This window comes from Apis florea, unplaced genomic scaffold, assembly GCF_048593485.1.
Source record: "Apis florea isolate Af1SG1 unplaced genomic scaffold, ASM4859348v1 contig_3081_pilon, whole genome shotgun sequence".
Classification (NCBI taxonomy): Eukaryota; Metazoa; Arthropoda; class Insecta; order Hymenoptera; family Apidae; genus Apis; species Apis florea.
In genome coordinates, this window is record NW_028256703.1 from 1,444,522 (window position 1) to 1,472,381 (window position 27,860).

Below are 27,860 nucleotides of genomic sequence, written 5' to 3' on the forward strand. Positions count from 1 at the left end.
AAGTCACATTTTCATATATTCCAGAATTAGCTGCATTTTCAATTCATTCAGCTATTTTATGTATAAAGTGCTTTCATGTAAGTTTCCAATCGCAAACCTGAACCATTTTAACGTGAATTAGCCATAAAAATTAATCGTATTCGAGTACGCGGTTCTGTATGCTCAAAGTGCCAGTCATTCAACATTTTGATAATAGTTGAAACGTTTTGTCGTCATTCATGTTGTATTAGATCGTATTAAAAAATACAATGGGAGCTGTACGCGTAATCAATGATGATGGCCAATTTTATGGAGAAATGGCTAGTGCGGGTACAAAATTGGTGGTAGTTGATTTCACAGCAACATGGTAAGCTTTTTAAGGTTACATTAAATAAAAGGTTACTAAAATCCGAAAACCTCGATTTCCATATTTGCTGCATAAACCGATTTAGTTTTTAAATTTTTATATTTCTTTCATATTCAAATATGTTTAAACAATAATTATTATTTTGTAGCATTAATAGCCAAAGAAAATATAATATTTTTATATTAATGTTATTAATACATTATATCTGCATATTTATTTACTGTATTGATTTGAATGAAAAATATTAATTTTATATTTCAATTTAGAATTAATGTAAATTAATAATATTTTAATATAATTGTAACTGATATTATAATAATTTCAATTAATATTTAAGGCAAAATAATTTTTAATTTTTTCCTAAATTTTAATATAATATTAATTTAGTAATTTTTAAATTAGGTGTGGTCCATGCCAGAGAATTGCACCAATATTTGAACAACTATCACTTAAATATCCAAATGCAGTATTCCTTAAAGTCGATGTAGACAAGTGTGCAGAAACTGCTGCTATGCAAGGAGTTAGTGCAATGCCCACATTTATATTTTACCGTAATCAAACGAAATTGGGATTATGTCAAGGAGCTGATCCAACTGGATTGGAATCAAAAATTCTACAATTTTATGGCTCTGGAGATTTAGAGGATTCTGAGAGTCCAGTATCTGGACATGTACGAAATAGTGATAATGTTTATTACCATATTTTTGGAATGATATTTCTTGCTGCAGTTCTGTACTTGTGGAATAAGTACCAATAAACAAGTTGTGGTAACCTTCTTTCAGTGGATATTAACATTATAACTTATTCATTAATGAAAAAAAAAAATGCCATCAATTAAAATATATAAGTCATATTGATTTATCAACTGCATGTATTCATAATTTTATAATATTTTGTAAATATCATCACATAAAATTGATTATATATTACTCAAAATATAAAACTTGTACCACATTTAGATGTTTTCACTCTCTTCTTAATAAAAAATATTATTTACATACATATATTTCCCTGGATGTCTGTACCCAACTTTGTTATATATAAAAATATTAGAAATAAAGATACTAAATATATGATTCAAAAATTTCTCAACTATATCTTTTGCAGATGGATCTAGCTACTTTCATTACAAAAGCACAATCTGAATGTTTAAATGAATCTGATGATCACAATTTCTTACAATGCTTGAGTACTGATGATGGATATTTGGAAAGTGAATGTGATGAACAATTAATATTATCTATTGCATTTTCACAAGCAGTTAAAGTACATTCTTTAAAGATTAAAGCTCCCAAAGACAAGGGACCAAAAAATATTAAACTGTTTATTAATCAACCTAGAACAATTGATTTTGATATGGCAGATTCTAATACAAGCATCCAAGATTTAACGTAAATTCATCATTTTTATATTACTCATATTATTCAATATATTATAAAATCTATTTAATAATGTTATATTTTTTATATATAGATTATCAGCAAAGGATATTGAAGAAGGTAATCCAATTGCTTTGCGTTATGTGAAATTCCAAAATGTACAGAATATACAAATTTTCGTAAAAGATAATCAAACTGGTAATGAAGTGACAAGGATTGATCATTTAGCTATATTTGGCTCACCAATTTCAACAACAAACATGGGAGAGTTCAAAAGAGTAAATGGTAAGAAAGGAGAGAGTCATTAACAACAAATAAAGAATTGTAAAAGAGTATGTTATATCAAATAAACTTTCAATGGCCGTCTTGTTTTAAAAAAAATAATATTAAAATTTTGTTACGTTTCTTGTGGTTTATACATGCATTTTATGTATTCAGAATCTCCATAATTATGTAACGATATAATAAAATTCCGTAGTTTATGAAATAAGAGCATATGTGTAATTTAAAAATTATTTGTTTATTAATAATTTATTAACAGTAATAGAATTATTAACGAAAAATTTTGTAAAATAAATTGGAGTTTCTGCATTTCTTCCGATCTATATATATATATATGTATTTACATTTAAAAAAATATTTAAAGAATTTTTACAAATGCACTTGCTCAATGGATTAAATTATTAGGTGCAAAATTTTAAAAAAATTATTGTATTCATAAATAAAAATAATAAAAATTAATAATCATTTTATTTAATTATTTTACCTATCTAAATAAAAATTATTTACACGAATATGAAATGAAATTTGTTCAATATTAAATACATTATAATTAATCTTAAATAAAAATGCTTAATGTAAACTTATTATCTTATCATGTATAAAATCACAATATATATTATTATAAATTATAAATTAATTATTTAAGAACAAGCTTTATGAATTCTCCAAATACCACCACAACGACAAGCTCGTGCCCATCTCTGATCCCATGCTCTAATTGCAGCTGTTCTTGTCATATTTTGTACTTGAGCTTTTCCAACACACCTGAAATTTTAATTTATTGATATAAAATTTTATATGAAGAATACTTGGAAAAAATATCATAATCAGTATTATTCATTATATATAATACCTTGTGCATTGTTTAACAAGAAGTGGTTGTTTTCCAAGATACAAATGCCTTATGCCATCCACAATCTGACCACTATGCATACAACCTTCAATTGGGTTAAATTCAGGTACAAATAATAATTGTTCTGGCTCTATGCTATATTCTAACTATAATTTAAAAAAAATAAAAGATTAAAAGCTCTTTATATTAAGTGAAAAAATATTAAAAAACTTTTTTACCTGTAAGGGAAAATTTTGATAAAAAAGCACAGGTGTGGCTATAGCTGTTATACTATTGCCTTGATGTAATTGAGGTATCATAATTTGATTAGGTAATAAGCAACAATCATCTGGAAGTAAATCATCATCATAGTGAAATTATATATTTTATCAAGTTTTTCATTCCACTGATACCTACTCTATTTTACTCTATTTTAAAATAATTACTATCAAAAATGAATTTTTTTTAAGTATTTTGCAATTCTTATTTATTATTAATTTATAATAATTTAATCAATATATACTTATGATAATATACTTTGGAATTAATATCTAATAATAAAATAATAAAATAATAATTTAATCTTTATCAAGCTAGAGAATATCTAATTATATTTCAAATAGAATAATTTTATCTTTCAAATTTTCATTTTCTTTATCTTTAGAAGTATTTCCTAATACAAGAATTGGTTTTCTATCGTTCAAATTCACGGACCACTCTTTAGCTGATTCTTGATCCGATTCGATTTTTAAAAATACTTCATTTTTTTCACTTTTTGGATTTTCTATATCCGCGATAAAATATGTTGTTCTGAGATCTGTTAATTTTTTCTCTTCTTTTAAATTTTTATTCACATCTTTTTCAATTGGAGAAAAATCATTAGAGAAAAAATATTTCTTTTCAGTTTCTTGAGAATTACTTTCTCTGTTTCGTTCAGCTTTCTCAGCTTCTTTTATAAGATCAAGAAAAAACAATTCTCTCGGTGAAAGAAATTCTTTTGGTGTTTTCGTATCCAATTCATCTTGCGGAGTAACTGTTACCAATTTTAAATAATCTTTTATCGATTCTTTTTGATTCTTCAGATAATTGTTTCCAGATTTTAATAGATATTCGTCTTCGTTATTCTCATTGATACCTTCGCTAATATTCTTCTTCACATTTACAATTCCAGTATGTTCGATATCATTGCCCGAATTACGACGATGAATCACTAGAGGCGGAAGATCTCTATATCTTTTAAGTTTGTTATATCGAAATTCATCAGAATTATTAATATTTAATTTATCATGTAAAATTTTATTCTTATCAATAATTGAATCATTCAATGATTTATCTTTCAGTTTCGTATTTTGCGAATAATCAAGTTTGGTATTGATTAAAGATTCGGATTTCAGAGTATTGTTTGTACCATAAGATTGAAATTTCATTTTATCGTTGCTTTTAATTTCGACACATTTCCAAATGATAATCAAACACAACATAATGAAAAGCCAAATTAGAAACGCAATAAGCCAATATAAAATGAGACTACCCGACCAAATTTCAATCTTGCCTGAATGATGATTGGCAAAAGCACTGATTAAAAGAGGTGTCAATACGAGCCAATAAATAAAAAATATACAGCATGATACAATACAAAATATAGCTAACTTATATGGTCTCGAATACGGGAAGCAATTATTCGATTCACTTTTCTTCAATAACAATTTTTGTTTTTTTGAACTTATTGAGTTCGTATGTTTTACCGCAAATTTGTCATTCATTTTAAAAAGTAAAAATTAAAATTAATAGAAATTTAAAAATTATAATACTATCACACAATGTTTTATGCGCACTGGCATAATATTTACTCTATATATTTACCATGAAAAAATATACAATTTCCTTTTTAAATATGAGGATGTGGTTTATTATCTTACTTCCGACCAATATCATTAAGATAAACTTGAAACGAATATTTATAAATATTATATCACAATTTTATTATACATATAAGTATTATATTAATATTATCTATATTATTATATATATCATATATATTACATATCTCATGAAAGAACTCACCAATTAGACCATCATCTATTTGTTGAGTTTGACCATCACCATTCGGTTGAACCAATTTTGATAATAAACGGAATAATAAAGCTAATACATCAAGATTATCAGCACTACGAAGAAATACTGGAAGACATGAAGGACGCAATAAACCCCATATACGTATTATCACAAGCAATTCTCTTAATGTATTCAAAGCTTTATGGTCTTTCAGAAGTTCATACTGCATCACATAAAAAGAAAAAATTAATACAATTATGCTATTATGAGAAATATATTATTCAGAATTTATTTCTAATACTAACACCGCCAGACTTCATTTGCAATCTCTGTTCTGGAAGACGAGCCAGAAGATTTAAAGCCAGATCTGCGACCCATTGAATCAATTGTTGTAATGATTGTAATGTACTTGGTTCCACAGTAAATTCTTTAGGATCGAGATGTAAAAGTACCTGATAATTACATATATATTATGATTATAAACTTATTGAAATTTTTGCTGCAAAAAAAAAAAAATATTTTGATTTTACCTTATCTACATCAGTGATTGCCTCATTAATTACTGTTGCTAAGCTCTCTGCTGGTCCCTTATCATGAGAAATTAAATCTGACGGCCGTAATAATGATTTAAACGCAGTTGCTACCGAATGTATCATAAGTAACGATGACAAATCGGCAGCCTTACTTTGTCCTGACACTAGCATTCTGAAAATATACCATAACTTAATATGAAGCAACGTAAAATCAACATAAAAATTTATTTAAAAAATAATATGAAACCTGTACAATGATATTTTGATGCAAAGAAATTGAATATAATGATACTGTTGTATAGGCTGCAATTGTCTATTAAAGGAAACATCCAACCTGTCGCACAATGGCTCGATCATCGAAGATCTTAAACACAAAAGTACGTCCAACCAATCTAATCCCGTTACTAAACAATATTCTAATAGTGTACAAGCATAACTTAATGTTAATGATGGTCCTATAAGAAAGATTTTTAATATAATCTTTTCTTTTTTAAGACAATATTTTTTTTATATAAATTTTTAGATTAAAAAATAGATTACCTCCATCAGGTAATAATTTATACAAATATAAATTTCCGCGTGTATCACAAGCTAAAAGTACACAACCAAGCCAAGATATATCTATATTAGTTATCGAAACCGAACTTTTAAAATATTTGTTATTAGGTTCATCAGGTCGCCATGCCATATTTAAAGAGGAAAACGATATTTCTTTTAAACAATCACGACTTAAACAATGTATCGATGAATCCGCTAAAGCTACTACAACATAACTTGGAGGAGGTAATGTGGTAACTATAGATAATTTTGTAGTCGCTATTGCTGCAATCGGAGACGAACAACGATATTGCGATTGATGTTGCCATACCTAAAAATATATATTAAAAATATATATCATTAAACTGAAATTATTAAAATTTTTGTATTGAAAAATAATTAAAACTTTAAATTGGAAAACACATACCACTACAGTTTTAAATGGTTCTAACGTTTTAGGCTGAAATAATTTGTGAACTGGTTGTGATTTTTCTCTTAATTCCCATACTTCCACTATACCACCACTATCACTATTTACAGCAATAACTAAGGAATCTGCATCCTCTCTGACTACAAACTTTAAATGTGTTACACTTGTATCTAGAAAATAATTTTATTATTTTTCATATATGACAATCTAATGATTAATTATAAAAAAAGATTATTTAATCATACATGTATTGTCTTTTGGTGCACCATCTTGTAGAAAAAAACTAGGCAATGCTTGTGAAGTTATAGTACATTTGTCATCATTTTTACGTACTAATACTCTATAACATCTAATTGGTAAATAAATATTTCCACTACTTATAGCTACTAAAATATGACCATCTAAAAGTTTAAAAAATCTTATATTAATCAACTTATTGAAAAAGAAATAATTATTTTAACATTGTTTTACAAATAATATATACTTTTTCCATAACATAAATCAACTGCTGTTATCCTGTGTCTTGTGCTGCCTAAACTCTCTGTAGAAGAACAAATAGGATTTTGAAAATCTTTTGTAATCATAACAGCACCAACCATGCCTGTTGTTGAAACTACTAATACACCCTCTGCTGCTCTGCCTCCAAATTGTCTTACAGAGGGAGCAAAAGGTAAATGATTAAATTTTTCACTATAATGAATACTATCTTTTTTTTCTGTTACCAATCCTGTCTAAAATACCAATTTTTTTTCTATAAAACAAATTCATAAAAAACAATAATAAAAAGAACTTCTTAATACTTTAGAAATACCTTTTTCCCATTATGAAACCAAGCTGCACCTAATATATATTCACCAACAAAACAGGTAGAGCCAATTAATACCCAATCATTAAGAACATGATCCTTGAACATCCATAATTGAATATTTCCAATAGAATCAGCAACAACTAATTTATCACCTGGCAAATCCCATTCTAATGCGGTGATAATATTTTTATTTGATAGCACTCTAATTACATATAATAATAATTAATTTTATGAAATTTTTTGAATAAATTATAGATAATAAATTATTTATAAATATTTCATACTTGTGAGTATGCCAAGGCATATTCAAGTCACAGACATAAACATGAGATCCCCATGTTTTTCCATTATTATCATCTAATTCTGTAGTTGTAGTAAAAGCAACAATATTACGACTAGATAATGAGCATAAAGATTGTCCCTCATACAGGCTAAAAATTTGATTACTGTATAAACATTAAAGAATTAAATTTTAAAAATATTCTCTCTGAATTAATATATAATGTATAATTAATATATAATATAATTTTATATTATAATAATAATAATAAAATATTTATATATAATGCTTAAAATTTATGAAAATATATTTAATTATGTAATATTATTAATATATTATGCAAAATTATTAATATTACAATAAGTAAAATATATTTCATTTTTTAATATTTTACTTTTGATAACATATTATTGATAACATATAAATGTAAATAATAAATATTTATATAATATATTTAATATTTTTATGTTATACTAGTGAAATTTGTTTTCAATAAAATATATTGATATTAAAAAAAATATTTGTAAAAAAATTGTTTAATTGTAAAAAAAATCACATACCTTTCTTGATTTAAAAAAGGTTTTGGAGCAACTTTTCTATTCACAGTATATAATAAATCCATTTTTAAGGTTATGTTATGTTACAATTAAAAAACACGAAAAAGAGTGCATATTCTCAAAAATTAATTATTTATTATTTTTGTTAAATTGTTAGTACAAAAATATAAGACCTATCAGTTATAATTTTTAATAAATTATATAACAAAATATTATGAAGAAAATGACAACAAAACTTCAAGACCTGCACTGTCGTCAGCAGTGCGTCATGTGCTGAACTGCTATGTGTTTGTGCTCTGACCCATCCGAATTATGCATTCTTTGTTCTAATTTAGGTCATTTACAATTATGATACATTTATCGTTATTTTTAATTATTCTATTCACAACTGAATTATAAAGTAAAAAATTGCACTTCAAATACGAGAATGGTACATTATTATCAATTAATCGATTTATACAAGTGTTAATGCCTTTTAACCTTGCTCCATTTGTTTTGATTCGCTTTTATTCCTTAAGACTGGCTATAATAAATTATATTTGCATTTTTCTCTCCTTATTTATTTCAATTTCCTGTACCTATTTGTGCTATAATAAAATTGAAAATATTGCTCAGACTTTTTGTTAATTTATGTTTTTCATTATTCATCTTTTTATGCTGTCCATTGGAATGTGAATACATTGTTGCTTAAATATGACATTAAAAAAAAACAATATCAAGATTGAAATGCATGATCTATAAATAAAATAAAAATTATGGATAATAGATTATTAGAAGTCTTGTTTGCCTATATTTTTATTTTTTGTGTACTCTGCATGTTATACTTACTTTTTAAAGTATATGTATATTTTAAAATGATATATTTATCATTAGTTAATTAAATATTTAATTATTTTTTCTTGCTCCCTGTATAAAAATTATTCCTATTCTATCTTTACTTTTAATTTTATATATATAAGAAATCTATCAGAATTTTTGTATATTTTTAATTTTATATGTGAGTATAATTTATGGAATCTATATATGAATTTTGATGTGTTCCATGTTATAAGACATACAAAATTTTTATGAAAATTTTATTACATAGAAAATGGATGGCGATCAAGGAAAGGATAGCCCTTCCAAACCAACTGAAAATATTAATACTAAATCTGCAAAGCCATTAGGACTAAGTACAAGAATTGCTCTTGAAATATTACAACGTGACGTTAAAAGAGTTTTACAAGAATATGAAGAAGAGTACAAAAGAAATAAGTAATTTCATTACTTATTTATTATTTATATCAATAAATGAATTCCATATTTTATATTGTAAATACTGTATATATTATGTGCAGAAAATATAAAGCTTGGCTAAAGGACACATTACATCATCGTAGTCAATATACAACTCTTTGTTGGACTTCAGCAATCGCACTTTTGATCAATGCTATTATACTTGTCATTGCATTCTTCACAATCAACGATACATGGTATGAATTAAATCAATTTCTTTTCATGTATCAAATATAGTATTACATAAAATATTAATGCTTGTAATATATATTAGCAATAGTATATTATTATATTTGTAATGTTTTTTAAATTACTGCCCATAAACTTTTACCCATAAAATTCATAAAAATTGTTTACAAAAATTATAAGAATTAAAATACGAATTGTTATATATAATAAATAAAATTTGATGTCATAGGTATCCTACACTGCCTTATGAAGGACTGACTGTTTGTTGTCTAGTGATGTTAAATTTTATTTTAGTCGTATCTGATAATAAATTACGACACGAAGAAATTCCTTATAGAGTACGAGGTCTCCTTGACCAATTAGAAGGTATCTCAAAGTGATTAAATATCCAAATTTTATTACATTACATTAAATATTATTAAATTACATTACATTAAATAAATTTCTTTCATAAATAATTGTATTTCTCTGATTTCAGTAGCAAAAAATACTTGCCAATGGAATCCAGAGAATTATCCACATTTATGTAGTCCACTGTCTCCTTGCTTAACGTTACAGTGGACTTATCGCGATGGTCGCATAATTAATTTACCCTGGGCATTGTTAGTTGCTAGTGATATAATCGTCATAAAACCCGGACAACAAGCACCTGGATATTGTGTCCCTTATGATGTAAATTACAATTTTTTAAATTCAATACACATGTTTGATCACATAAAATAAAATTTTAATACGAAAAATAATTTTAGGATGCTGATGCACCAGTATTACATGCAAGAGAAGTATACAGTCCTCAGGTTCACAGTGCTAATGAAATATTTTCAACACCACAGGCACGAACGCCTTTAAAAAATAAAATTTACAAACTTCAAGAAACACCATATTTAATGAATCTCAGAATGGCTCTCGATCAAGCTTTAGACAGACCGGTCACGTATCACAATCGCAAACGGCATCTTTTAATGATATGTTGCATCGAACAATTGGCTTATCCAATTCTTTTGATTATTGTTCTAGTTGCTAATTTATTTCGATACATGTATGTGTCAGAATATTTCGGTGTCGGTTATTGGAATGAAATGTTTCTGTTACAACCGATTGCTATTAGTATCCCTTTACTTCCGTTAGTATTCCCAACTTGTTGGATTTTTTTAAATTGTTTTGGAATGGCTCGTTTCAAAGCTCTGTTTAAGCTTTATCAATCTTCGAAGAAACTTCAGGTTAATATATCATTAAGATAAAATAATTTTCTTTGAATATCAATAAATATTATCGTATGGTATATCCTAAAATTCATTCGTTTTAGTTTGTGGATCCTTTCGAAGATGCGGATATTTCCGGGCCTAGCCATCCAGAAGTAGTGTACAATTGGTTGGAATTAAAAGAATATTTTTTTGACATATTGTTTGGTAAAGAGCATATGATGTCAAGATCCGCCAGTATTCTACATGTTTTAGGATCAGTCACGGTATTTTAAATGACAACTTTATCTTTAAATAATATTAAAGAAAATGAATGAAAGCAAGCCAATTTCCAGGCATTATGTTGCGTGGATAAAAAAGGGATTCTTTCGTGGCCTAATCCAACTGCCGAGAAAGTATTCTTTTTACGAAATGCTAATACTCTATCCCCATCTTCGAGGTAAATATTTAAAAATATTTAAAAATCGGCATTCTTTATCAATATTCAATTTAAATATCTACAATTAAAATAAAAAATCTTACAGTACTGGTAGCTTAGATAGAAATTCAGAACCTCAATATCAGACACAAACTGACGATTCTAAACAAGATTCGAATAAAACATCCTATGTGACTCATGGTAAGAGAAAGAAAATATAAAAAAATATAAAGTAAATTACAAAATAATCATCTCAAAAATAATTTTCAGATATGTCCCATTCAACAGCTGAAGTTTTGGATCTTACTCATGACCATGCTTTACCATTTCGTCTACAGTTCGATGACCATTCTTGGAGGCAACATTTGAACTCATTAAAACCCCTAGGTTTAGCGATTCTTCTCAACACGTGTAATATGGATACGCAAGAGCATTATATGCAGTTTTGTTGCCATGTCACGTGTGAAGCTCTTTTTAATGAAAATCTAGTACCAGTAACGAATAGACGGTAGGTATATATATTTCTAGGAATGTATTTATCGTTTATGTGTTTTTTTTTTTTTCGCAAATGCATTTCTTCCCCTCGTTTGTCTGCATTATCTCTGCAAAACTAATTCTCCTAATATGTCAATGCTAATTACATCCAGTTTATCATATGGCAGTTAATCATTATCCTAAGACAGTATCCAATGGTAACACGTCCAATTTACCAGTAACGTTGATCATACACATTTGTCAGCTACCAGGATCACAGTGTAGAAGATAAGAGTGGGTATCAGGCAAAAGATACAATGCAAAGTTCAAGACAGGTGTATTTAGTCGACGAATCAGGGAGCCTTGGACATATGTGGTCAGTCCAACCATAGTTATTTATACGTATCCTCCTCCTATTTATATAGTTAATCCTGTATATATGGGTGAATGTTATCTCCAAACGTACATATATTCATGAGAATGCTAATCATGGGACAATCTCATATTTCTATTCTATTCTAATCTTTTCTACTCATCTTTTTTGATATGTATAATGAATTCATTTTATTTTATGTGTATGATTTTTATAGGTGTTTATGCGAATTAGCCAAGCAGATAGGTTTCCAAGATCAGGCACAAAATATATTTCAATTGGAGCAACAATTGTCCACGTTTAGGCATGTTGTAAGCATCATTTTTAATTTTTTCTTTATAATTCAATAAATGAAATAATTATAATAAATCTTTTTGTTTCAGCAACCAGAGATGGTTCGGCGAGATATCAAATTTGCACGATCTTTGAGTATCGCGACAAAGTTAAAATTTCCATTTCCACATATGGTAGCTGTAGTGGTTAGAGAACGCAGTGGTGGAGGTTTGCAATTACTTACACAGGGTACAGCAGATATAATATTGGATTCTTGCATTGAATTTTGGGACGGTCATGATCTCTGTCCATTATCAGCATCGGATAGGTATGAAAATATTAAACTTTGAGAAATTTCATTTATATTTTAATATTCGAATGTTATATTTTTCAGGAAAAAAGTGCAAGATTTTTATCAAAGAACGAGCTTAACATCATATTGTACTGCATTTGCGTATAGGCCACTAACACGTGGTATTTGTGATAAAATGTCTAAAATATATCTAGAACTTCCTGCAGATAGCAAACATTTATATGCACCTCACAGAAGTCCTACTCCTTTACCTTGGGACTTTAGAAATGTTCTTGATCCTAGAGTGAAAGGCATACTTGGACAATTTCACTCGACTGGTAATTACTATTTTTTTCATTGATTTATTATTATCATTTAATATTATTATTATTTCACAGATTCTTTGTTGTGCAATGAGAATAAAGACGATGTTGTAAATGACGTTGATAGCTGCTTTGACATTCAATGTAATCAAGTTTTTATTGGTATGGTCACTATGCAGTACCAAGCACAAACAGATATGGTAAAACATTTTTCGATTCAAAATAAATTTGTAGTAAATATTGAAATAAATCAACAAAAACATTTTATATAATTTTTCCATAAAATGTTTAACAGGTACAATTAATCGAACAACTCGACAGAGCTTGTATTCGATTTGTTCACTTCAGCAAAGAGAATGAATTAAGATCACGCGTATTCTCAGAAAAGATGGGCCTCGAAAGCGGATGGAATTGTCACATATCGTTGCTCAGTGAAAGAGCTAGGTACTGTACCTCTTTCTTCCATCAACTAATTATATTAAATGTCTCTATAAACTATTTTGCTTTGCTTTCTTTTGCTTTTGGATTAATATCTGAAAAGTTTGGGGCATGTCCTCATGTTGGAAAGTACAAAATATCTTCTCTGTCTTATATGTGTAAAGTTTTATATGTATACAAAGAAACATATTCAACACAAAGTATCAACACACTAATCGTATGTTGTTGGTGTTTTTTTCTCTTTGTCGATTAATCTGAATATAAAATATACATGTATATATATATATATATATATATATATATATATATATATATACAGTATTACATAGATATATGTCGTCTCTTAGTGTTTCTTTTTTCTTCTTTCTCTTTAATCTGTTGTAAGTTTAAAATAAATGGTGGCAACTGATATAATGAATTTGTTTAACTAGCTATATTCGTCATAACTATGGATGTGAATGTAAAATATGCATGTACGTTACAGGAGACAGCAATGGCTGGAGAGATATCCACACATGCCTCCATCGTATATGTTTGTCTATACCTCTTTCTTTCATTATTGTTACTAATTTGCATGTTTATTCGTTACGCTCTTTATTAATAATAATTTTTTTTTTAATTTTTTTTAATATCAATATCTAAATATCAATTCTTTATAAAGTTTTTTAAACGTTCTTTGAATGCGATTAGTTGATTTGTTTCTTCCCCTTTGATTTCACTTTGATTTATATGTATTTTAACGAACAGAATTTTTCAAGTTTAAATGATATCCTTATATATATTTTCCATTTATTCAATAATTATTTTAATGATTAGAAAATTAAGTTATGTTAAAATGATTGTATTTGTGCTGGTAGTTAATAATGAAATACGTTACCATAGTTTAATAGCTTCTTTCATTAGCGGAAACAAACTTATATTAATACTTTCTGAAACTTAATATATTAATTATTTCTGTACACTTCAACAATTATTCTTATGCACATGTGTTAATATCTCGTAATTTACATGACATACAGAAAATACACATAAATAAATGTATGTAACTAACACGCCAATAATTAGGTCCGAGAGTCTAGTGGGTTGGTGGGTGAGCCAGGCAGCAGCCATGTCCTCACCCACTCCCTCGGCCCAATCTCATCAGCATAATTACTCCTGCATGGATGAGGCCAGCCACTTGCTTAATCGTGTCTCTCCTCGGTATGTTACATAATTTACCCTCTTATCAAACATAAAACACTAAAAATAATACATTCATCATTATCTATTACACATATCTACTTTCATTGAAGGGGATACATCTTAAAGAAATTAATTAACTTTAAGTTTCTTCCTTTTAGTAATTATTTAATGAAATATCTGTATTTTTTTATATCATGTTAACATTTTAATCTACATTTTTATATAATTTATATTATTCAAAATTACAAATAACGAATGAACACAGTGTTATTTTTTTTGTAATTTCCAATAATACAAATTATATGAAAATAAAATAAAACATGATATACTAAATATGGCATAAAAAAATATCGATATTTTATTAAATAATTACTACAATGCGAATTTTTATGCGGTTTAAAAATGTTCAAATATTCAACTAATATACAAAAAATATATATGATATATATTCTATTAAAATATATTCAGAAGATAAAGGAAACTATATTATTCGAGATTCTTTTTGATTTATTTTGATATCTCAATTGATTGTTGAGATATAAGCATTCAAAGTTTCATACTATTTAAAACAATGCAAACATTATAAAAGGACTTGTGACTTACACTTTTTTCTTGGAAATGCGTATACCCATCAAGAATTGTAATACTTTTTCCAAAAATCGCGTTTGTTACTTGTTTGAAGTTTGGGATAAGTCAGTGAAACGAAATGCAAGCAAATAAAAGGTCTGAATAAATGACTAATAAAAGAATAGAGATAAACTATTAAAAATTATATGACTCGGAAATTGTATGAAATTGTGAAATAAACGAAAAAGAATTTTAAAAAGTAAGGATTCGTGCTTTTAATGATCATTCACTTGTGTGGAAATCGTTATTCTCGGAGTTATAGCAGTTTAAAGTTTTTTTAATTTTAATAGAGTTTAATTGAGTTTTAAAGCAAACTATTGATAATTATTCGCGCTTAGAAAATTCGTTTTTTAATTGAAAAATAACGTCAAAAAGGTTTTATTCTGATTTAAAGAATCATCTCTTAAATTTTTAAACATCTATAGTCGAATATTCTTATATAAAATATAAAAAATATGCATAAAAATCCGTAGCCTGATAATAACTTAAAAGGAAAGAACAAAGTTTATCCATTTTTATCATCTCTTCCGTAAAAGATATACCTTTCGCTTCATGATATACGATTATTCGAAATCGAAAAAAATCGGCAAATACTCGAAATATTAAGAGCATGCGTTCAAACATTTTTGCTGCATAATTATGCTGCATCGATGTGTTTGTGTTACAAGGAATTCCCATCATGCATGAATGGTATACGAGATAATCATGTTTCCATAGTATGATTCTGTTTTGCATTGTAGCACCAATTTGGATAATAGCCGTGCTATGAGTATGTCAGCACCAAGCGCTATAAATACCGATTTCTCTACCGTGAAATTCGATGATGAAACCACGGAATGGAACGACACAGGAACATCTCAAGTTAAAAGCGCTATGAGTCACAGGTTTGTCCTTCTTTAGACTTATTATTTTACACATTTCTTTGAAAAATTCATTTATCTTTGCAATTATCCTTGAGATTCGATTTTCCTATAATATTATTTTAAATTTGCATGGCAGTCTAAGTCATCTAGTACAAAGGATCACGAGAACAGGATCAGCACACGTTTCGTAATTATTTTTCGTTCTCCCTCGATATTTTTTCAAATAGAGACTAGATTTTTTTTTTTTTTTATTATTTTTTGTATTATCCGCTTTTTTAGTTCCCTTGTTATTCTATCTATGCTTTAATTTTTACATATTTGTAGATTTTTGAGACGTGCAAGAATCCTAAAATACAAATTGGATTATGTTTCTAAAAAAGTATCTCGCGACTCGAAAATTCTCCAGAGTAATTGGAATGAATTTTCGAGGGTTGGGATTCTCGAAAGCATCGGGATTCTCAAAAAAGTTGAGATCCTCAAATATGCCAAAATTTTCGAGAGATTTAATATTTTTAAAAATTTCGAGAATCCATTTTTCAAGATTAGATTTTATTAATACAGTATAACCATGGTTTCAGCCCAACCCAGCCTCTTCCCGATCCATTCCAATCGTTGGGTTCCAGCACACCTCTGGTAGATTAATTCGTTCATTTTGACTTTCATTTTGAATTTCGATATTCGATCGAATGTTATAACTATTTTACGAATAATTCGATTCTCCATATAGGGAACAAGACACAGTGAGAAGCGAAGATAGCGTGCTTGTGCAAAGCGTAGATCTGGGTTCCGGGCAAGAAGCATGGCGATCTTTGAGTTGTCTCACAGACAGCACGGAGCAGAGCGCTCCTGTAAATTTTGACTTGTCGAACAGGGTGAGTTCCCACGATAAAATTTCTTTCTCTCGTATATTTTTAATTTGTACATCCTGTACCTAGGCAAAACTACCTCGAGGCATCGATAAGATTCGACCACACATAGAATTAATAGACAATGTACCCCTTTTGGTATCTCTGTTCACCGATTGCAACACCGCTGTTACAAGGGAAATGTTGCACATTATGCAAGATTATGGAGAAGTTGTATGCGTACTTGGCTCCTCTGCTAACGCAGAAAATATGCCCATCTTCATGCAAGCAGATGCAGGGTAAGTATATTAATCGTAATTGAAAGAATTTGTAATAAAAAAAAACGATTCTAATGATTAAAATTTGGCAAGAGTCGTTTTTTTGAATTTGCATATGTTCTTCAATTAAAGAACAAATTTTCTATAAAAAAAAATTGCTAAATATATTATACATACAATATAAAAAAAACTATCATAATCTATTTAGTTATGCAGCGACCTGGAAGCTGATAACTCATATTATAAATCGTGTCTTTTTCAATTTTGGCGGTGATAACCGGTTTGTAGAATACGCGAATCCTCTTCTTAAGCGGTTCTACATATTGATACGATAATTTATTCGTAGTTCCATAATCTGTCTTGAACTTAGTCTGCCAAAATTCTCGTTTCCGTGGTCTCTTAACATCAACAGGTGTATATTGATAGGATTCCTTCATTATTGTTGCACAATCCATCGGTATCGGTTGTTGGAGTTTAGTTTGATAAGGTTTAAAAGAAATTGTTTTTACGTATCCAGGATTTAAATAAGATGTTTTGTTAATGGTCGTCAAATCGTGATAGCCATGAATAGACAAATTTGATCTTGGAATGAAGGGTTTTCGTTTTTTCGTAGTCGAAGGTAGATAGGAGAGCTTGTATATCGTATCAGATTCGATTTTTCCAGGTTTCGTCGTTAACATTTTCTCGTATTTTGCAAAACTGGTCCTTGGTTGAGGAAAAAAACTCAATTTTGAGTAAGACAAACTATACGTCGTCTCTGACTCGAGTTTTAAGGTTGGTCTTTTATAAGGTTGATGATATAACGTAGAACGAGCTCTTTCTGGTTGCAAGTATCCGTCTTTACATATGGAATCCACTAATTTGTTTGAAATCTCGGGTGCACGTTGAGAAACGTCGACAATATACATTTTCATAAAAATTTAATTATGCGTGGAATAATAAATTCGTATAAAAAGTTTAATCGATATAAAGAACGTGTGAAATTATACGTTCAATTATTTCATGCAATGTTCAAGTATCATATAAAAATCAGAGAAAATATTCTATTGGAAATTTTATTGGACAAAAAATATTTATGCGATTGATAATATACGAGAAAATATAATAGAATATATCTATTTCGAAAATTGACAATATTCTTGGTCCAAATTATGCTCAATTTTGAAAATGTATAATTAAAAATATGGATTTTTGTTTTAGAGTGGCGGTAGAACCATTGTATCCACAAGTTTGTCAAAGAGTTCCTGTATTGACACCAACCAAAGATGACCAAGGTCCATCTCCAGTGGATTTAAGCAGAGCATTGAATTCTGTTGCTTGCTCTTTAAGCGTGAAACGAGAAGATCCAATTGCAATTTTTCATTTAATCATGGAGGTGAATAATGAATCATATGAAATTTTTAATTATAACCATCACCAAATTTGATTTCATTTAAAAGAATTTATATAATATATTCAATTTCCAGTTTTATTAGTAAATTCTCTCTCGTAGTTGTTATAATTATTGGACATTATTTATTGCATATTTAGGCTCGGCATTATATGATGTGCCTCTGGAATTGCGTGCAATTCTGGCTCTGTTGTACAGTTACTCTCTCCTTCACACAAGCTATGTCCGGTTTCCTGTTATTACCGCCCTTATTTTCGGTCGATCAAGTCTTATGGTTGTGTTGCTTAATCATTCCAATATTATCTATATCTATGATTGCTACACCAATGGATCCTACCATAATGCAACGTGCAACTGGTAAAAACCAATGTACTGTAAATGGTCAGGTAAGGAAGGATAATTGTTATAATAATAATAAATGGATTATATATGATTATTCTAATTTATTAGATTCTTACCAACGTAACTGAAGAAATGGAATCTTGCGCTTCTTTTCATTTTAGAAAATATTGAAATATTTAAAAAATTGAAATTCCAAATAATAAATGCATGATCATCCTTAATTTAACAATGGAACATTATTTATTATCGGTGCTTTATATTTATATTTTTCTGAAAAAATGATCTCCGTATAAAGTAATTATAATTTTTAAAGTAGTAAAATTCTTTGAAAAATTCCATGTTACATGTAAAAAATGTAAATTGTTAGAGAAAACATTTTTTAGATTCAAAAAATTTAGAAAAATTTTCTTTTGAATTTTTTATAAGTACTTTCTTGATTTTTCAGGTTGCACTGTTTGTTCTTTGGTGTTATGGCAGTAAATTTTTGCCGACAGTTATAACGATAGTTCTGTCGCAGTGTATCTCGTTTTTATCTTTGTGCCCTACTTACACACCAGATTCTAAATGCTTGTATGTATACCCAGATACACAAGGAGAAATTTCATGGGGTGGTTGGGGTGACAAACCAAATATTATTTTAGTGATACAACATTTCGCTTTGTCGCTGTTAGTTTTACATTTGGGTAAATCTTATTTATTTTCTAATCTTTGATGAAAGAATCTTTGATGAATATCATCGAATCCTTTAATATTTTTCTTTCGTACAGTAACGATATCCATAAGCTTTGTACATAGAGAATATTCTATTTGGAAGAAACAACCTTTTAACAATTACGTATGGTTTTTCAGTGCATTTATAGCGTGAGTATAAAAATTATATAAAATATATATAGTTAACTCAAAAAATATTAATATAAGTACTCAAAAATCACGTCATTTTTTTATTTTTTAAAAAATACTTTAATTTTTTAAATCACTTTTTATAAATCATAAATTTTAATTATAATTGTATGCGTGTGTATATATTATATCTAAAATATTTCTTCAATTCGAATCAAATTTTTTAGATTATGCGCACAAGCTGCATTCTCAGGAACAGTGTTTTGTAAATTCTGGAAAGACGAAGGGCAAAGTATAAAAGACTTTCCTTTACATCTTCCCCTATTTTTCTTAGTTTCATTGCCATTAATCTTTGCCATTAACGAATTGATCAAATGGCAAGAAATCAAGTAAGTATAATATATTATATGTTAAAAAGACATTTAATTTATTATTCTAATACTTACAGAGTAAACGTGAGGTATCAAAAAAGAGCACGATTAGAATTTGGTACAAAACTTGGTATGAATTCACCATTTTAAAAAAATTTTTCTTCTAAATAAAAAGGACTAAATATAAATATAAATATAGCTAAATAAATATATGTATATGTATATGTATATAAGAGAACAAAAATACTCAAGATTCGCATAATACCATTACTGTATTAAGCTATATTTCATGAAAATCATCGAATACTTTTAACTTATGAATTATGAATTATTTATTTTATGAATGCATTAAACATTATTCAAACGATGTAACATAAAGTATTATAATAATGTTACGATTTAAGATATAAATTTATTCATATGGACATGGATGTATAATGTTTAACATTTACGAAAAAGTATTAGAAATCCTCTATTTAAAATGAAGTATCGCTCGCGATTTAGTAGCCTTGCGAGATAATTAAAATTAATATTCTCGAAAACCGTGCAGGTTTGAAACGTGTATAATTGTTTTCATAATTTGATATAAATTGATATAGTATTTATATTTTTGTATAACATCAAACGAATATTTTATATGTTAGAAATTAATGTATCATGATGCGACACTCGCTATTGCAAATTTATGCGATGTATTATATTTAATTTAAAATATTTTATAGAAAAAATTTCAGTTCAAATTATTGTTTCCAGTTTTTAATTTGTTGAATTTTAAATTTTCTGATATATAATATTTTATTTAATGTAATATAATTATATTAAAATAATTTTATATTTTAGAAAAATTAATATACATTTTAGTATATCTTGTATAAAAAGAAATCAAAAAAATTTATTTAATTTTATGGATATACCATTTATTAGCATTTTGAATTTATTATTTAAATAACAATATAAAAAATATAAAAAAAGATTTATAGAACAATGAAATATAGCTGCTATTTAGATTTAATAATCTAATCATATTTATAGTAAATATGTATTTATATTTATTTTTTTGTTCCTATAAAAAATAATTTATTTTCTTGTGATAGAATACAGAATATTTTTTCCTTTGGAGTGTCTGTTTTGCATGATTAGAGTTATTTGCATTATTTTGTGCGAATGTTTTAAAGAAATTATTTTGTGATCTATTATAACTCGCAATTAGTATTAATATGTAAAAAAATTCGAAATTAATATTTAAGATTGAAGACCACTGTAGTATACGAAATTTTAGTATAGATTTATTCTAAAAAAAAAAAAAAAAAAAAAAAAAAATATTCTATTTCTCAATGAAAATAAATTTTATATAATTATTTTACTTCATATATTGTTACTTCATGTATTACTTCATATCTGTAAGATATACATATTTCAATTTAAACGTGTACAGTTCATTTAAATGTTCAAATCCATTAGATTTATAAATAATTTCGACTATAAAAAAAAGAAAAAATTTTTACGAAATTAATATTTATTTTATTAGAAATTTTTGTATAGTTTAATTTTTATAGAAACAATTGAAGATTTCAGTTAAAATACAATAATTGTAATATAATTAGAAATTAAAGTAAATTTTTTCCTTTACATTTGATATTTTTTTTTATTTCCTACAAAAATTTTTCAATATTAAAAAAAGATATTTTTTCATCAATTAATTTAAAATTTGATTAATATCAAACATTAGAATTTATAGAATTTTGAATAAAGAAATCAATAAAAATATAAAATCACAATTTATTTAAAAATTGTTTTTTGTAAAGTGGTCAAAATTAGCACGATAAATACAACAACACACACAATAATGAAATATGTAGCTTCATATAATAATTTAGGCGAGAATACTGACCATACGAACAAATGATAGCGTTGAATACTAATTATAATTGTATATAGAGTTACCGGTATTAATCTCCACATTATGTACATTTTATTAATTTGTGTGACTATTTCATAAATACTAAAAATATATGTATAACTTTAACATAATATCCTAATATAAATCTTTCGAAAATTAATTCAAAACTTTGAAATACTCACTTATTTGGATGGTCCAAGATCGAATAATAAATAAGTAAAAAATAGGCCAAAACCGGAGATGAATAAGTATTAATTAACAATAATGAACCATTAATAAATGGGATATACGATTGTACACCAACGTAACCAGCAGCTACATCAATAGTTGCCAAACTATTGGAATTTCCCTGTAGAAAATTATTTTTTTATTTCAAATTTGTTTCGATTACAGCAATTATTTGATGCAATTATTAGATTATTACCTGATAAAAATAAAATACATTGCCAATCCAGATATATAAAATCACACCAACATCTTGAGAAATACCGTTTTTAATTATTTCAGAAATTATATTGCTAAATATTATTTGAAATGGTAGAAGTATCACATTATATGGCTGATGGAGCATTGCTGAGATCATAATCCATGTTTTTAAAATAAAATACAAAGAAATTTTTAAAAAGAGTTTGGCATTGTGTTTTTTTGTTTGGACTATATTATAAATGTAACTTGAAAAATTTATCAAGAGTAAAAACCAAAAAATTTGTATCTCGTATATTCCACTAGAACCAATGATTGTATTTATAAGTATATGTACAAATGTTTAATGTGAGGAATAGCCTTACCTAGTTTGGGGATAAAACACTATTTTGGCAACATTACCGTTATGCATATGACGAAGATAAATACATATACTAATTATTGAATTAAGTGCTAATGATTGTATTTTATGTGTTTTACTTTCATGACTAAAATCAATCCATATCAAAAGTATAAAACCTGAAGAAATAATTTTCAGAATATATTCTCTGATTTTAATATACAATTTAAATAGTAATTTATAATTTAATTACCAGTAACAAGTACAATTGTCATGCTCAATATGTTTTCTTGTTTTAATAAAAATCCTGCTATATCAGGAAGATGAGCATATTTATCCCCAGTACTATTTAATTTCCTGAGAATTCTGTGTCCTATCAGTAATAATAAAAGTTTAATGACAATTTGTGCATATAAATATTGTCGGTTATAACTGAAATATAATTGAAAGTTTAATTTAGTTTAATTAATTTAATTTAATTAAGTCTTAAATAATTTAATATTTCATACTAAATAAAATTTTCTTACTCTTGTAAAAATCCTCTTGAAAAATATTTCGCGATAAAGTGATAAAGTAGCAATACAAGAACTGTGACCCAATAAAAATACCATGTTTGATGTTCTTCTTCTACGAAACTACTACCACCAAGACTAATCGCATGTATTAATGCTCCAAATGAAAGGAGCCACTTTCCTATCCCATTTTTTGTTTTCTAATTTTTAAAAAAAAAATTTTAAAACATTATAAAATTTTTATATAATTTTATATAATTATCTTTCATCTTACCTCAGATATAAAAATATTGAAACCTCTAATACTGATAAGTAGATAAGAATGTATAATTAAAACAATTATGATACATAATACTATTATATTGGCAATTAAATTTTTTGTATGTAGTAATGATATATTTTCTTGTTTCCAAAAATGATTGACTAATATCCATGAAAATGTATTTAAAATAATGATAAATATAATACTTTTTAATGTAGGTAATCTAAAAGATATTTTCCCTATTAAAATACAAGTAATCTGAAATTATTAAATTATTAATTTATTTTATTGAAAAAAAATCTAAAATAGTAATATATTGAACTAATTTTTAACTCTTACATGACATAAAAAAATTATAGCTATTGTTATTATTTGGAAATCATATTTTATTGTACTGTTTATGAGAATTTCTTTCATTTCTTTTAGTGCAATCTTATAGGAAAGCACAATATCATCTGTTATGCCATCTGGATGATCTTTAGTATTTAACCAGGCATTATGAAGCTTTATTGCTTCCAAATATTTCTTATATGCATCTGTAATAATGAAACGATTCATCATATTGTTTAAAAAATCACATATAATTAAATATAATCAAATAACTCACATTTAGATTCATAATCAACTAACTTTTGAAAATGACTGAAAACTTGCTTCGAATTATAATAAAGTATAAATAATTTCTTTGAGATAGATAAGTTATATAAATCATCTAAAAAAACTGTTCCTATATTAGAATTTGGTATTGGTAATCCCAAAATAACAGATAATGTAGATGCAATATCTATTTGTGATATTTCTATGGGATTATTGTAATTTTGATGATATTCTCCACCAATTGCAATGAAAGGTACAATTGTTTCTGATATTGTTGAACCACCATGACCACCAGAATCTTTCATCCCATGATCCCCACAAATAATAAACAAAGTAGAATCATTATTTTGATTCTAAAGATAATAAATTTGTACTAATTTTTTATGAATATAAATAATAAATTATAATTTCTATACTTTTGATAAATTTACTAAATTATATTATATTTAAAATATTTCATGTTATGTTATACCTACCCATTCTTGAACTTTAAACTGAATTTTTGCTATTACATTATCCATTTCTTTAAGTTTTGTTTTAATTAATGGGCTAAATGGGCCATAAACATGACCAATATGATCAAGTCCTAAATAATGAAGAACCATTATAGACCAATCATTATTATTATATAATTCTTTATGAATGTGCCTAGTTACATTATTATCAACCTGAATTAAAATTATTATATCTAGTTATATATGTTAAATATATATAAAGATTTAATGAAGAATTAAAAAATACCTCAGTAAAATCTGTTACAAAAAATGATGTCGTACCATCATAACGGTCAAATATAAAAGGAAATAATGTAATCCAAGTATCATCTCCATAAAATATTGATTTATAACCAGCTTGTTTTGCTTGAAAAAATATACTATCACCAGTGATTGGTTTACTTCCAAAATTTAAAGCTACATCAATAAAACTTGGTATCATACCAGTGGTAATTGCCTAAGTTGTATAAAATATTTTATATTTTTCTAATTTTTAAATAATTTTTAAAATATATATAAAATTCTATTAAAAATCTAACACCTTTATTCTAGGCATTGTAACAGTTGGTGAATGTACTTTAGTTTTTAATAAAGAAACTGAAGAATTTCCTATGAGACTACTTGTTATAGGCATTGCAATCTTTCCAATTGATCCTGTTATAAAATCCCATCTTAAAGCATCAATGATCATAATGATCAATTTTTTAACCATAGGTTGATATAGTGCATCTATCTTTATTCTAAAAGATGCATTTAGAAACAATTAAAAAATATGATTTTTCCATGATTTTTCTACCTATAATTTTTATACAATTATGAAACTTACCTCACATTTTCTATAGACTTTGGTATATTATCTTGTGTGGCTTTAGTATTATCATAATTTACTAAAGGAAAAAACCCATACAAAAATAAGGCAATAAAGAAAGGCCCAATAAAAATTGTATATAATAATATTATATTTTTACTCATTTCTTTTCCTAAGTAACAAAAAAAAATCTGCCATTAAAATAATTTAATTTATAATTATATCTCTCATTTTTTATCACGTCAAAAATTATATAATTTAATCTTTTTAAGGTTAAAAGAATTATTAAAAGAAATACAATAAATTTATATTTCTTCAATTTTCATTTCTTCATTAAAAAAATATCATAATTTGTATTTTCATATTATTATTTTGTTTATAAATATAAAATATCTATGAAAATTATTTTAAATTATATTAAAGATTTCCATATCTTATAAAAGTATACTAATCTCTTGCTTTCGTAATGGCGGTAAATTTTAAAACAAATAACAGTAGTATTATGCTACAATTTTTTGAAACATGTAAATAGATTAATACATTCAATAATAAAAATAAAAAAATCGTTATTGCATAATTTTAATTATTATTTAAGAATATATATTTCTTTTAGGAAAAAACTCAAAAATATTCGGCAAGGGTTACCAACCAGTCATGAATTTGATGCAATTAAATATAAATTTTTTTCACGAATAAAAAGATTAAAATTTTACTTGAAACTCTTACTTTAGCATTTTTTTAAATTGCTTTATAACTAATTAAATATTTTGAAAAATTCAATTACAATATTTTATGTAAACAGTGATGATTACAAATCACGCTGTATTTCGTTGATAAAACTCGAACACAATCCGATCAATAAATGGAAGTAGACTTTATTTTATCAAGTAGAATTCACTCAGTCAGCGAGTACTCGCAGCGACGCATTATGTTTCGGTAATCAGAATTTCAATGTAGCACAATTTCTTACTTTTTGTCTCTAAGTTGAACTATCAAATTGTTTGAATCTTTTAATACATTGTAAGTACTTGAATAAAGATAATATCTTTCCCTTTTTTAAAAAATTTTATTTCATTTCTATAATATAAATTACTATTTCTTTGTATACAAAAATTTTACTGTCTTTAAATTTTAAATTGCACATTTGATTTACAATAATTAAAAAATTAAAATTGAACAATAATTTTTTAGGTGAAAATATTTTAAAAAATATTTATATATATAAAATTCCAGAGAGAAATGGCATCAATAGAAGAAAGTTGGAAAGAAGCAACTGATGGTTTAGATAGTAGTATCTGTGATACATGGCTCACAAAACTCCAAGAAGCTTATTCAGAAGAAAAACGTACTTATCATAATCTAGATTCTCTTCGTGATAAATTGAATTGTTATTATGAAATTAAGGATAACTTAAAAAATCCTCAAGCTGTGCTTTTTGCCTTATTTTTTCAAAAGTAAGTAACAACATAAATTGGAATGAGAAAAAAATATAAAATAAAATTGTAATTGTGTTATAGCTTTGAATATGATCCCAAAGCATTAGATGGTGAAAACAAAAATTTAGAGCATTTTAATACATTTGCAGATGAAGCTGAAATTCCTACTGTAACTATTATTCTACAATATTAAATTGTTATTCTCTTAATGAATAAAAGAATATTAAACTCTTATTTTATTTTTTACATAGGATGCAATATTAAGGGAAGAAACTTGCGAACTTTTGAAAGTAGCTGCAACACATAGTACTGATGCACATAAAATTGGTGGTGCCTTTGGTGGTGAAGATGCTCATTACTTTTTAGATTTGGACATGGCTGTGTTAGGTTCTTCTCCAGAAAATTATGCAGAATATAGAGAAAAAATACGTGGAGAATATTGTTTTCTTAGTGAGCCAATGTATACTGCATTACGTTTGAAGGTAATTATATTTATATTATATTTACATATCACATATAAATATTTTTATTATGAATTATTTCCCAACTATTTATTTTAAATAAATTAGGTATTGCAGAATTTTGTGCAGATTCCAAATATTTTTGCCACAAAGGAATTTCGTGAAAAATATGAAGAGCAAGCACGACAAAATATTCAAACTGAAGTTGAATTGTTGTCTTAGAATAATTAATGAATTTTATGCATGAAAAGATGTATCTTTGTAACGTTTTTGTTACTAAATATGTTTATTAATTAAAAAACAAAAATAAGGTTCCAAAATTGACACAAGATTATTTTATTGTGTCAGTAGACATTGATCTCCATGTAGAGTAAAGTAGCACAAATCTATATTTTGTGTATTAGTATTTAAGTAATGTATGTCAAATGACATCATGCAAAAATGAAATATATTATTAAATAAGAGATACATTCATGTTTCATATTTAGCATAAAAATTTTTTTATGCTAAGTATATTTTATTTCATTAAATAAAAATAATATATATAATCTCATAATGCAAATTATAGAATTCTTATTTGCAATACTAAATAT

At 26.4% G+C, this 27,860-nt stretch overlaps 7 protein-coding genes and 1 long non-coding RNA gene across 22 annotated transcripts; 3 read left to right on the plus strand and 5 right to left on the minus strand.

The window, feature by feature from the left end:
• Nucleotides 1-2,466, plus strand: Txl (Thioredoxin-like). Its single transcript, XM_003694390.4, has 4 exons — nucleotides 1-346; nucleotides 749-1,016; nucleotides 1,454-1,737; nucleotides 1,820-2,466. The coding sequence occupies exons 1-4, from the start codon at nucleotides 249-251 to the stop codon at nucleotides 2,031-2,033; spliced, it is 864 nt and encodes a 287-aa protein (XP_003694438.1). The 5' UTR covers nucleotides 1-248; the 3' UTR covers nucleotides 2,034-2,466.
• Nucleotides 2,457-4,741, minus strand: LOC147657508 (uncharacterized). The gene is made up of 4 exons (XM_086908775.1): nucleotides 3,257-4,741; nucleotides 3,079-3,188; nucleotides 2,861-3,006; nucleotides 2,457-2,772 (listed from the first exon to the last, which is right to left on the minus strand). Exon 1 carries the CDS (start codon nucleotides 4,600-4,602, stop codon nucleotides 3,448-3,450), a length of 1,155 nt encoding a protein of 384 aa, XP_086764901.1. The 5' UTR covers nucleotides 4,603-4,741; the 3' UTR covers nucleotides 2,457-2,772; nucleotides 2,861-3,006; nucleotides 3,079-3,188; nucleotides 3,257-3,447.
• MED16 (mediator complex subunit 16) lies at nucleotides 2,457-8,322 on the minus strand. Of its 5 annotated transcripts, none has more exons than XM_003694334.4 (14): nucleotides 8,043-8,322; nucleotides 7,487-7,648; nucleotides 7,206-7,404; nucleotides 6,879-7,125; nucleotides 6,640-6,795; nucleotides 6,392-6,564; nucleotides 5,968-6,295; nucleotides 5,675-5,882; nucleotides 5,425-5,599; nucleotides 5,200-5,346; nucleotides 4,904-5,117; nucleotides 3,079-3,188; nucleotides 2,861-3,006; nucleotides 2,457-2,772 (listed from the first exon to the last, which is right to left on the minus strand). In XM_003694334.4, the coding sequence occupies exons 1-14, from the start codon at nucleotides 8,102-8,104 to the stop codon at nucleotides 2,649-2,651; spliced, it is 2,451 nt and encodes an 816-aa protein (XP_003694382.1). In that variant the 5' UTR covers nucleotides 8,105-8,322; the 3' UTR covers nucleotides 2,457-2,648. The 5 variants fall into 5 exon arrangements, with proteins under 5 accessions (XP_003694382.1, XP_086764898.1, XP_012342992.1 ...); XM_086908772.1 differs by having other exon boundaries at nucleotides 5,762-5,882; nucleotides 8,043-8,321; XM_012487538.3 differs by having other exon boundaries at nucleotides 5,681-5,882; nucleotides 8,043-8,321.
• On the plus strand, nucleotides 8,271-21,663 carry l(2)k05819 (transmembrane protein 94-like protein l(2)k05819). Of its 6 annotated transcripts, XM_086908765.1 has the most exons (27): nucleotides 8,271-8,469; nucleotides 9,127-9,293; nucleotides 9,377-9,511; nucleotides 9,733-9,869; nucleotides 9,982-10,175; nucleotides 10,253-10,723; nucleotides 10,810-10,971; nucleotides 11,041-11,144; nucleotides 11,230-11,324; nucleotides 11,394-11,631; nucleotides 11,863-11,973; nucleotides 12,188-12,281; nucleotides 12,354-12,571; nucleotides 12,638-12,873; nucleotides 12,934-13,058; nucleotides 13,154-13,302; nucleotides 13,781-13,828; nucleotides 14,362-14,496; nucleotides 15,846-15,989; nucleotides 16,696-16,840; nucleotides 16,904-17,112; nucleotides 18,292-18,466; nucleotides 18,622-18,867; nucleotides 19,269-19,506; nucleotides 19,591-19,684; nucleotides 19,891-20,052; nucleotides 20,112-21,460. In XM_086908765.1, the coding sequence occupies exons 1-27, from the start codon at nucleotides 8,467-8,469 to the stop codon at nucleotides 20,182-20,184; spliced, it is 4,308 nt and encodes a 1,435-aa protein (XP_086764891.1). In that variant the 5' UTR covers nucleotides 8,271-8,466; the 3' UTR covers nucleotides 20,185-21,460. The 6 variants fall into 6 exon arrangements, with proteins under 6 accessions (XP_086764891.1, XP_012342989.2, XP_003694453.2 ...); XM_012487535.3 differs by lacking the exon at nucleotides 13,781-13,828 and having other exon boundaries at nucleotides 20,112-21,663; XM_003694405.4 differs by lacking the exons at nucleotides 13,781-13,828; nucleotides 14,362-14,496 and having other exon boundaries at nucleotides 20,112-21,663.
• Nucleotides 14,220-16,314, minus strand: LOC147657509 (uncharacterized). Its single transcript, XR_015292250.1, has 2 exons — nucleotides 15,648-16,314; nucleotides 14,220-14,535 (listed from the first exon to the last, which is right to left on the minus strand). It is a non-coding gene; the product is annotated as an uncharacterized LOC147657509 (long non-coding RNA).
• On the minus strand, nucleotides 16,501-18,297 carry LOC116414510 (uncharacterized). Its single transcript, XM_031917039.2, has one exon. It carries the CDS (start codon nucleotides 18,003-18,005, stop codon nucleotides 17,292-17,294), a length of 714 nt encoding a protein of 237 aa, XP_031772899.1. The 5' UTR covers nucleotides 18,006-18,297; the 3' UTR covers nucleotides 16,501-17,291.
• Nucleotides 18,539-26,223, minus strand: PIG-G (phosphatidylinositol glycan anchor biosynthesis class G). 4 transcript variants are annotated; one of them, XM_086908768.1, is made up of 15 exons: nucleotides 26,020-26,223; nucleotides 25,389-25,542; nucleotides 25,104-25,302; nucleotides 24,810-25,019; nucleotides 24,545-24,736; nucleotides 24,079-24,421; nucleotides 23,811-24,007; nucleotides 23,484-23,729; nucleotides 23,225-23,409; nucleotides 22,951-23,129; nucleotides 22,723-22,876; nucleotides 22,359-22,659; nucleotides 22,117-22,283; nucleotides 18,940-19,093; nucleotides 18,539-18,853 (listed from the first exon to the last, which is right to left on the minus strand). In XM_086908768.1, exons 1-14 carry the CDS (start codon nucleotides 26,024-26,026, stop codon nucleotides 19,084-19,086), a joined length of 2,544 nt encoding a protein of 847 aa, XP_086764894.1. In that variant the 5' UTR covers nucleotides 26,027-26,223; the 3' UTR covers nucleotides 18,539-18,853; nucleotides 18,940-19,083. The 4 variants fall into 4 exon arrangements, with proteins under 4 accessions (XP_086764894.1, XP_086764893.1, XP_086764896.1 ...); XM_086908767.1 differs by lacking the exons at nucleotides 18,539-18,853; nucleotides 18,940-19,093 and adding an exon at nucleotides 21,794-22,036; XM_086908770.1 differs by lacking the exons at nucleotides 18,539-18,853; nucleotides 18,940-19,093; nucleotides 26,020-26,223 and adding an exon at nucleotides 21,794-22,036 and having other exon boundaries at nucleotides 24,845-24,979; nucleotides 25,389-25,856.
• LOC100863220 (uncharacterized) lies at nucleotides 25,433-27,591 on the plus strand. Of its 3 annotated transcripts, none has more exons than XM_086908776.1 (6): nucleotides 25,433-25,505; nucleotides 25,984-26,390; nucleotides 26,604-26,824; nucleotides 26,888-26,975; nucleotides 27,058-27,288; nucleotides 27,376-27,591. In XM_086908776.1, the coding sequence occupies exons 3-6, from the start codon at nucleotides 26,610-26,612 to the stop codon at nucleotides 27,487-27,489; spliced, it is 648 nt and encodes a 215-aa protein (XP_086764902.1). In that variant the 5' UTR covers nucleotides 25,433-25,505; nucleotides 25,984-26,390; nucleotides 26,604-26,609; the 3' UTR covers nucleotides 27,490-27,591. The 3 variants fall into 3 exon arrangements, with proteins under 3 accessions (XP_086764902.1, XP_086764903.1, XP_031772900.2); XM_086908777.1 differs by having other exon boundaries at nucleotides 25,984-26,306; XM_031917040.2 differs by lacking the exon at nucleotides 25,433-25,505 and having other exon boundaries at nucleotides 26,203-26,390; nucleotides 26,562-26,824.
• Nucleotides 27,592-27,860: the final 269 nt, after the last annotated feature.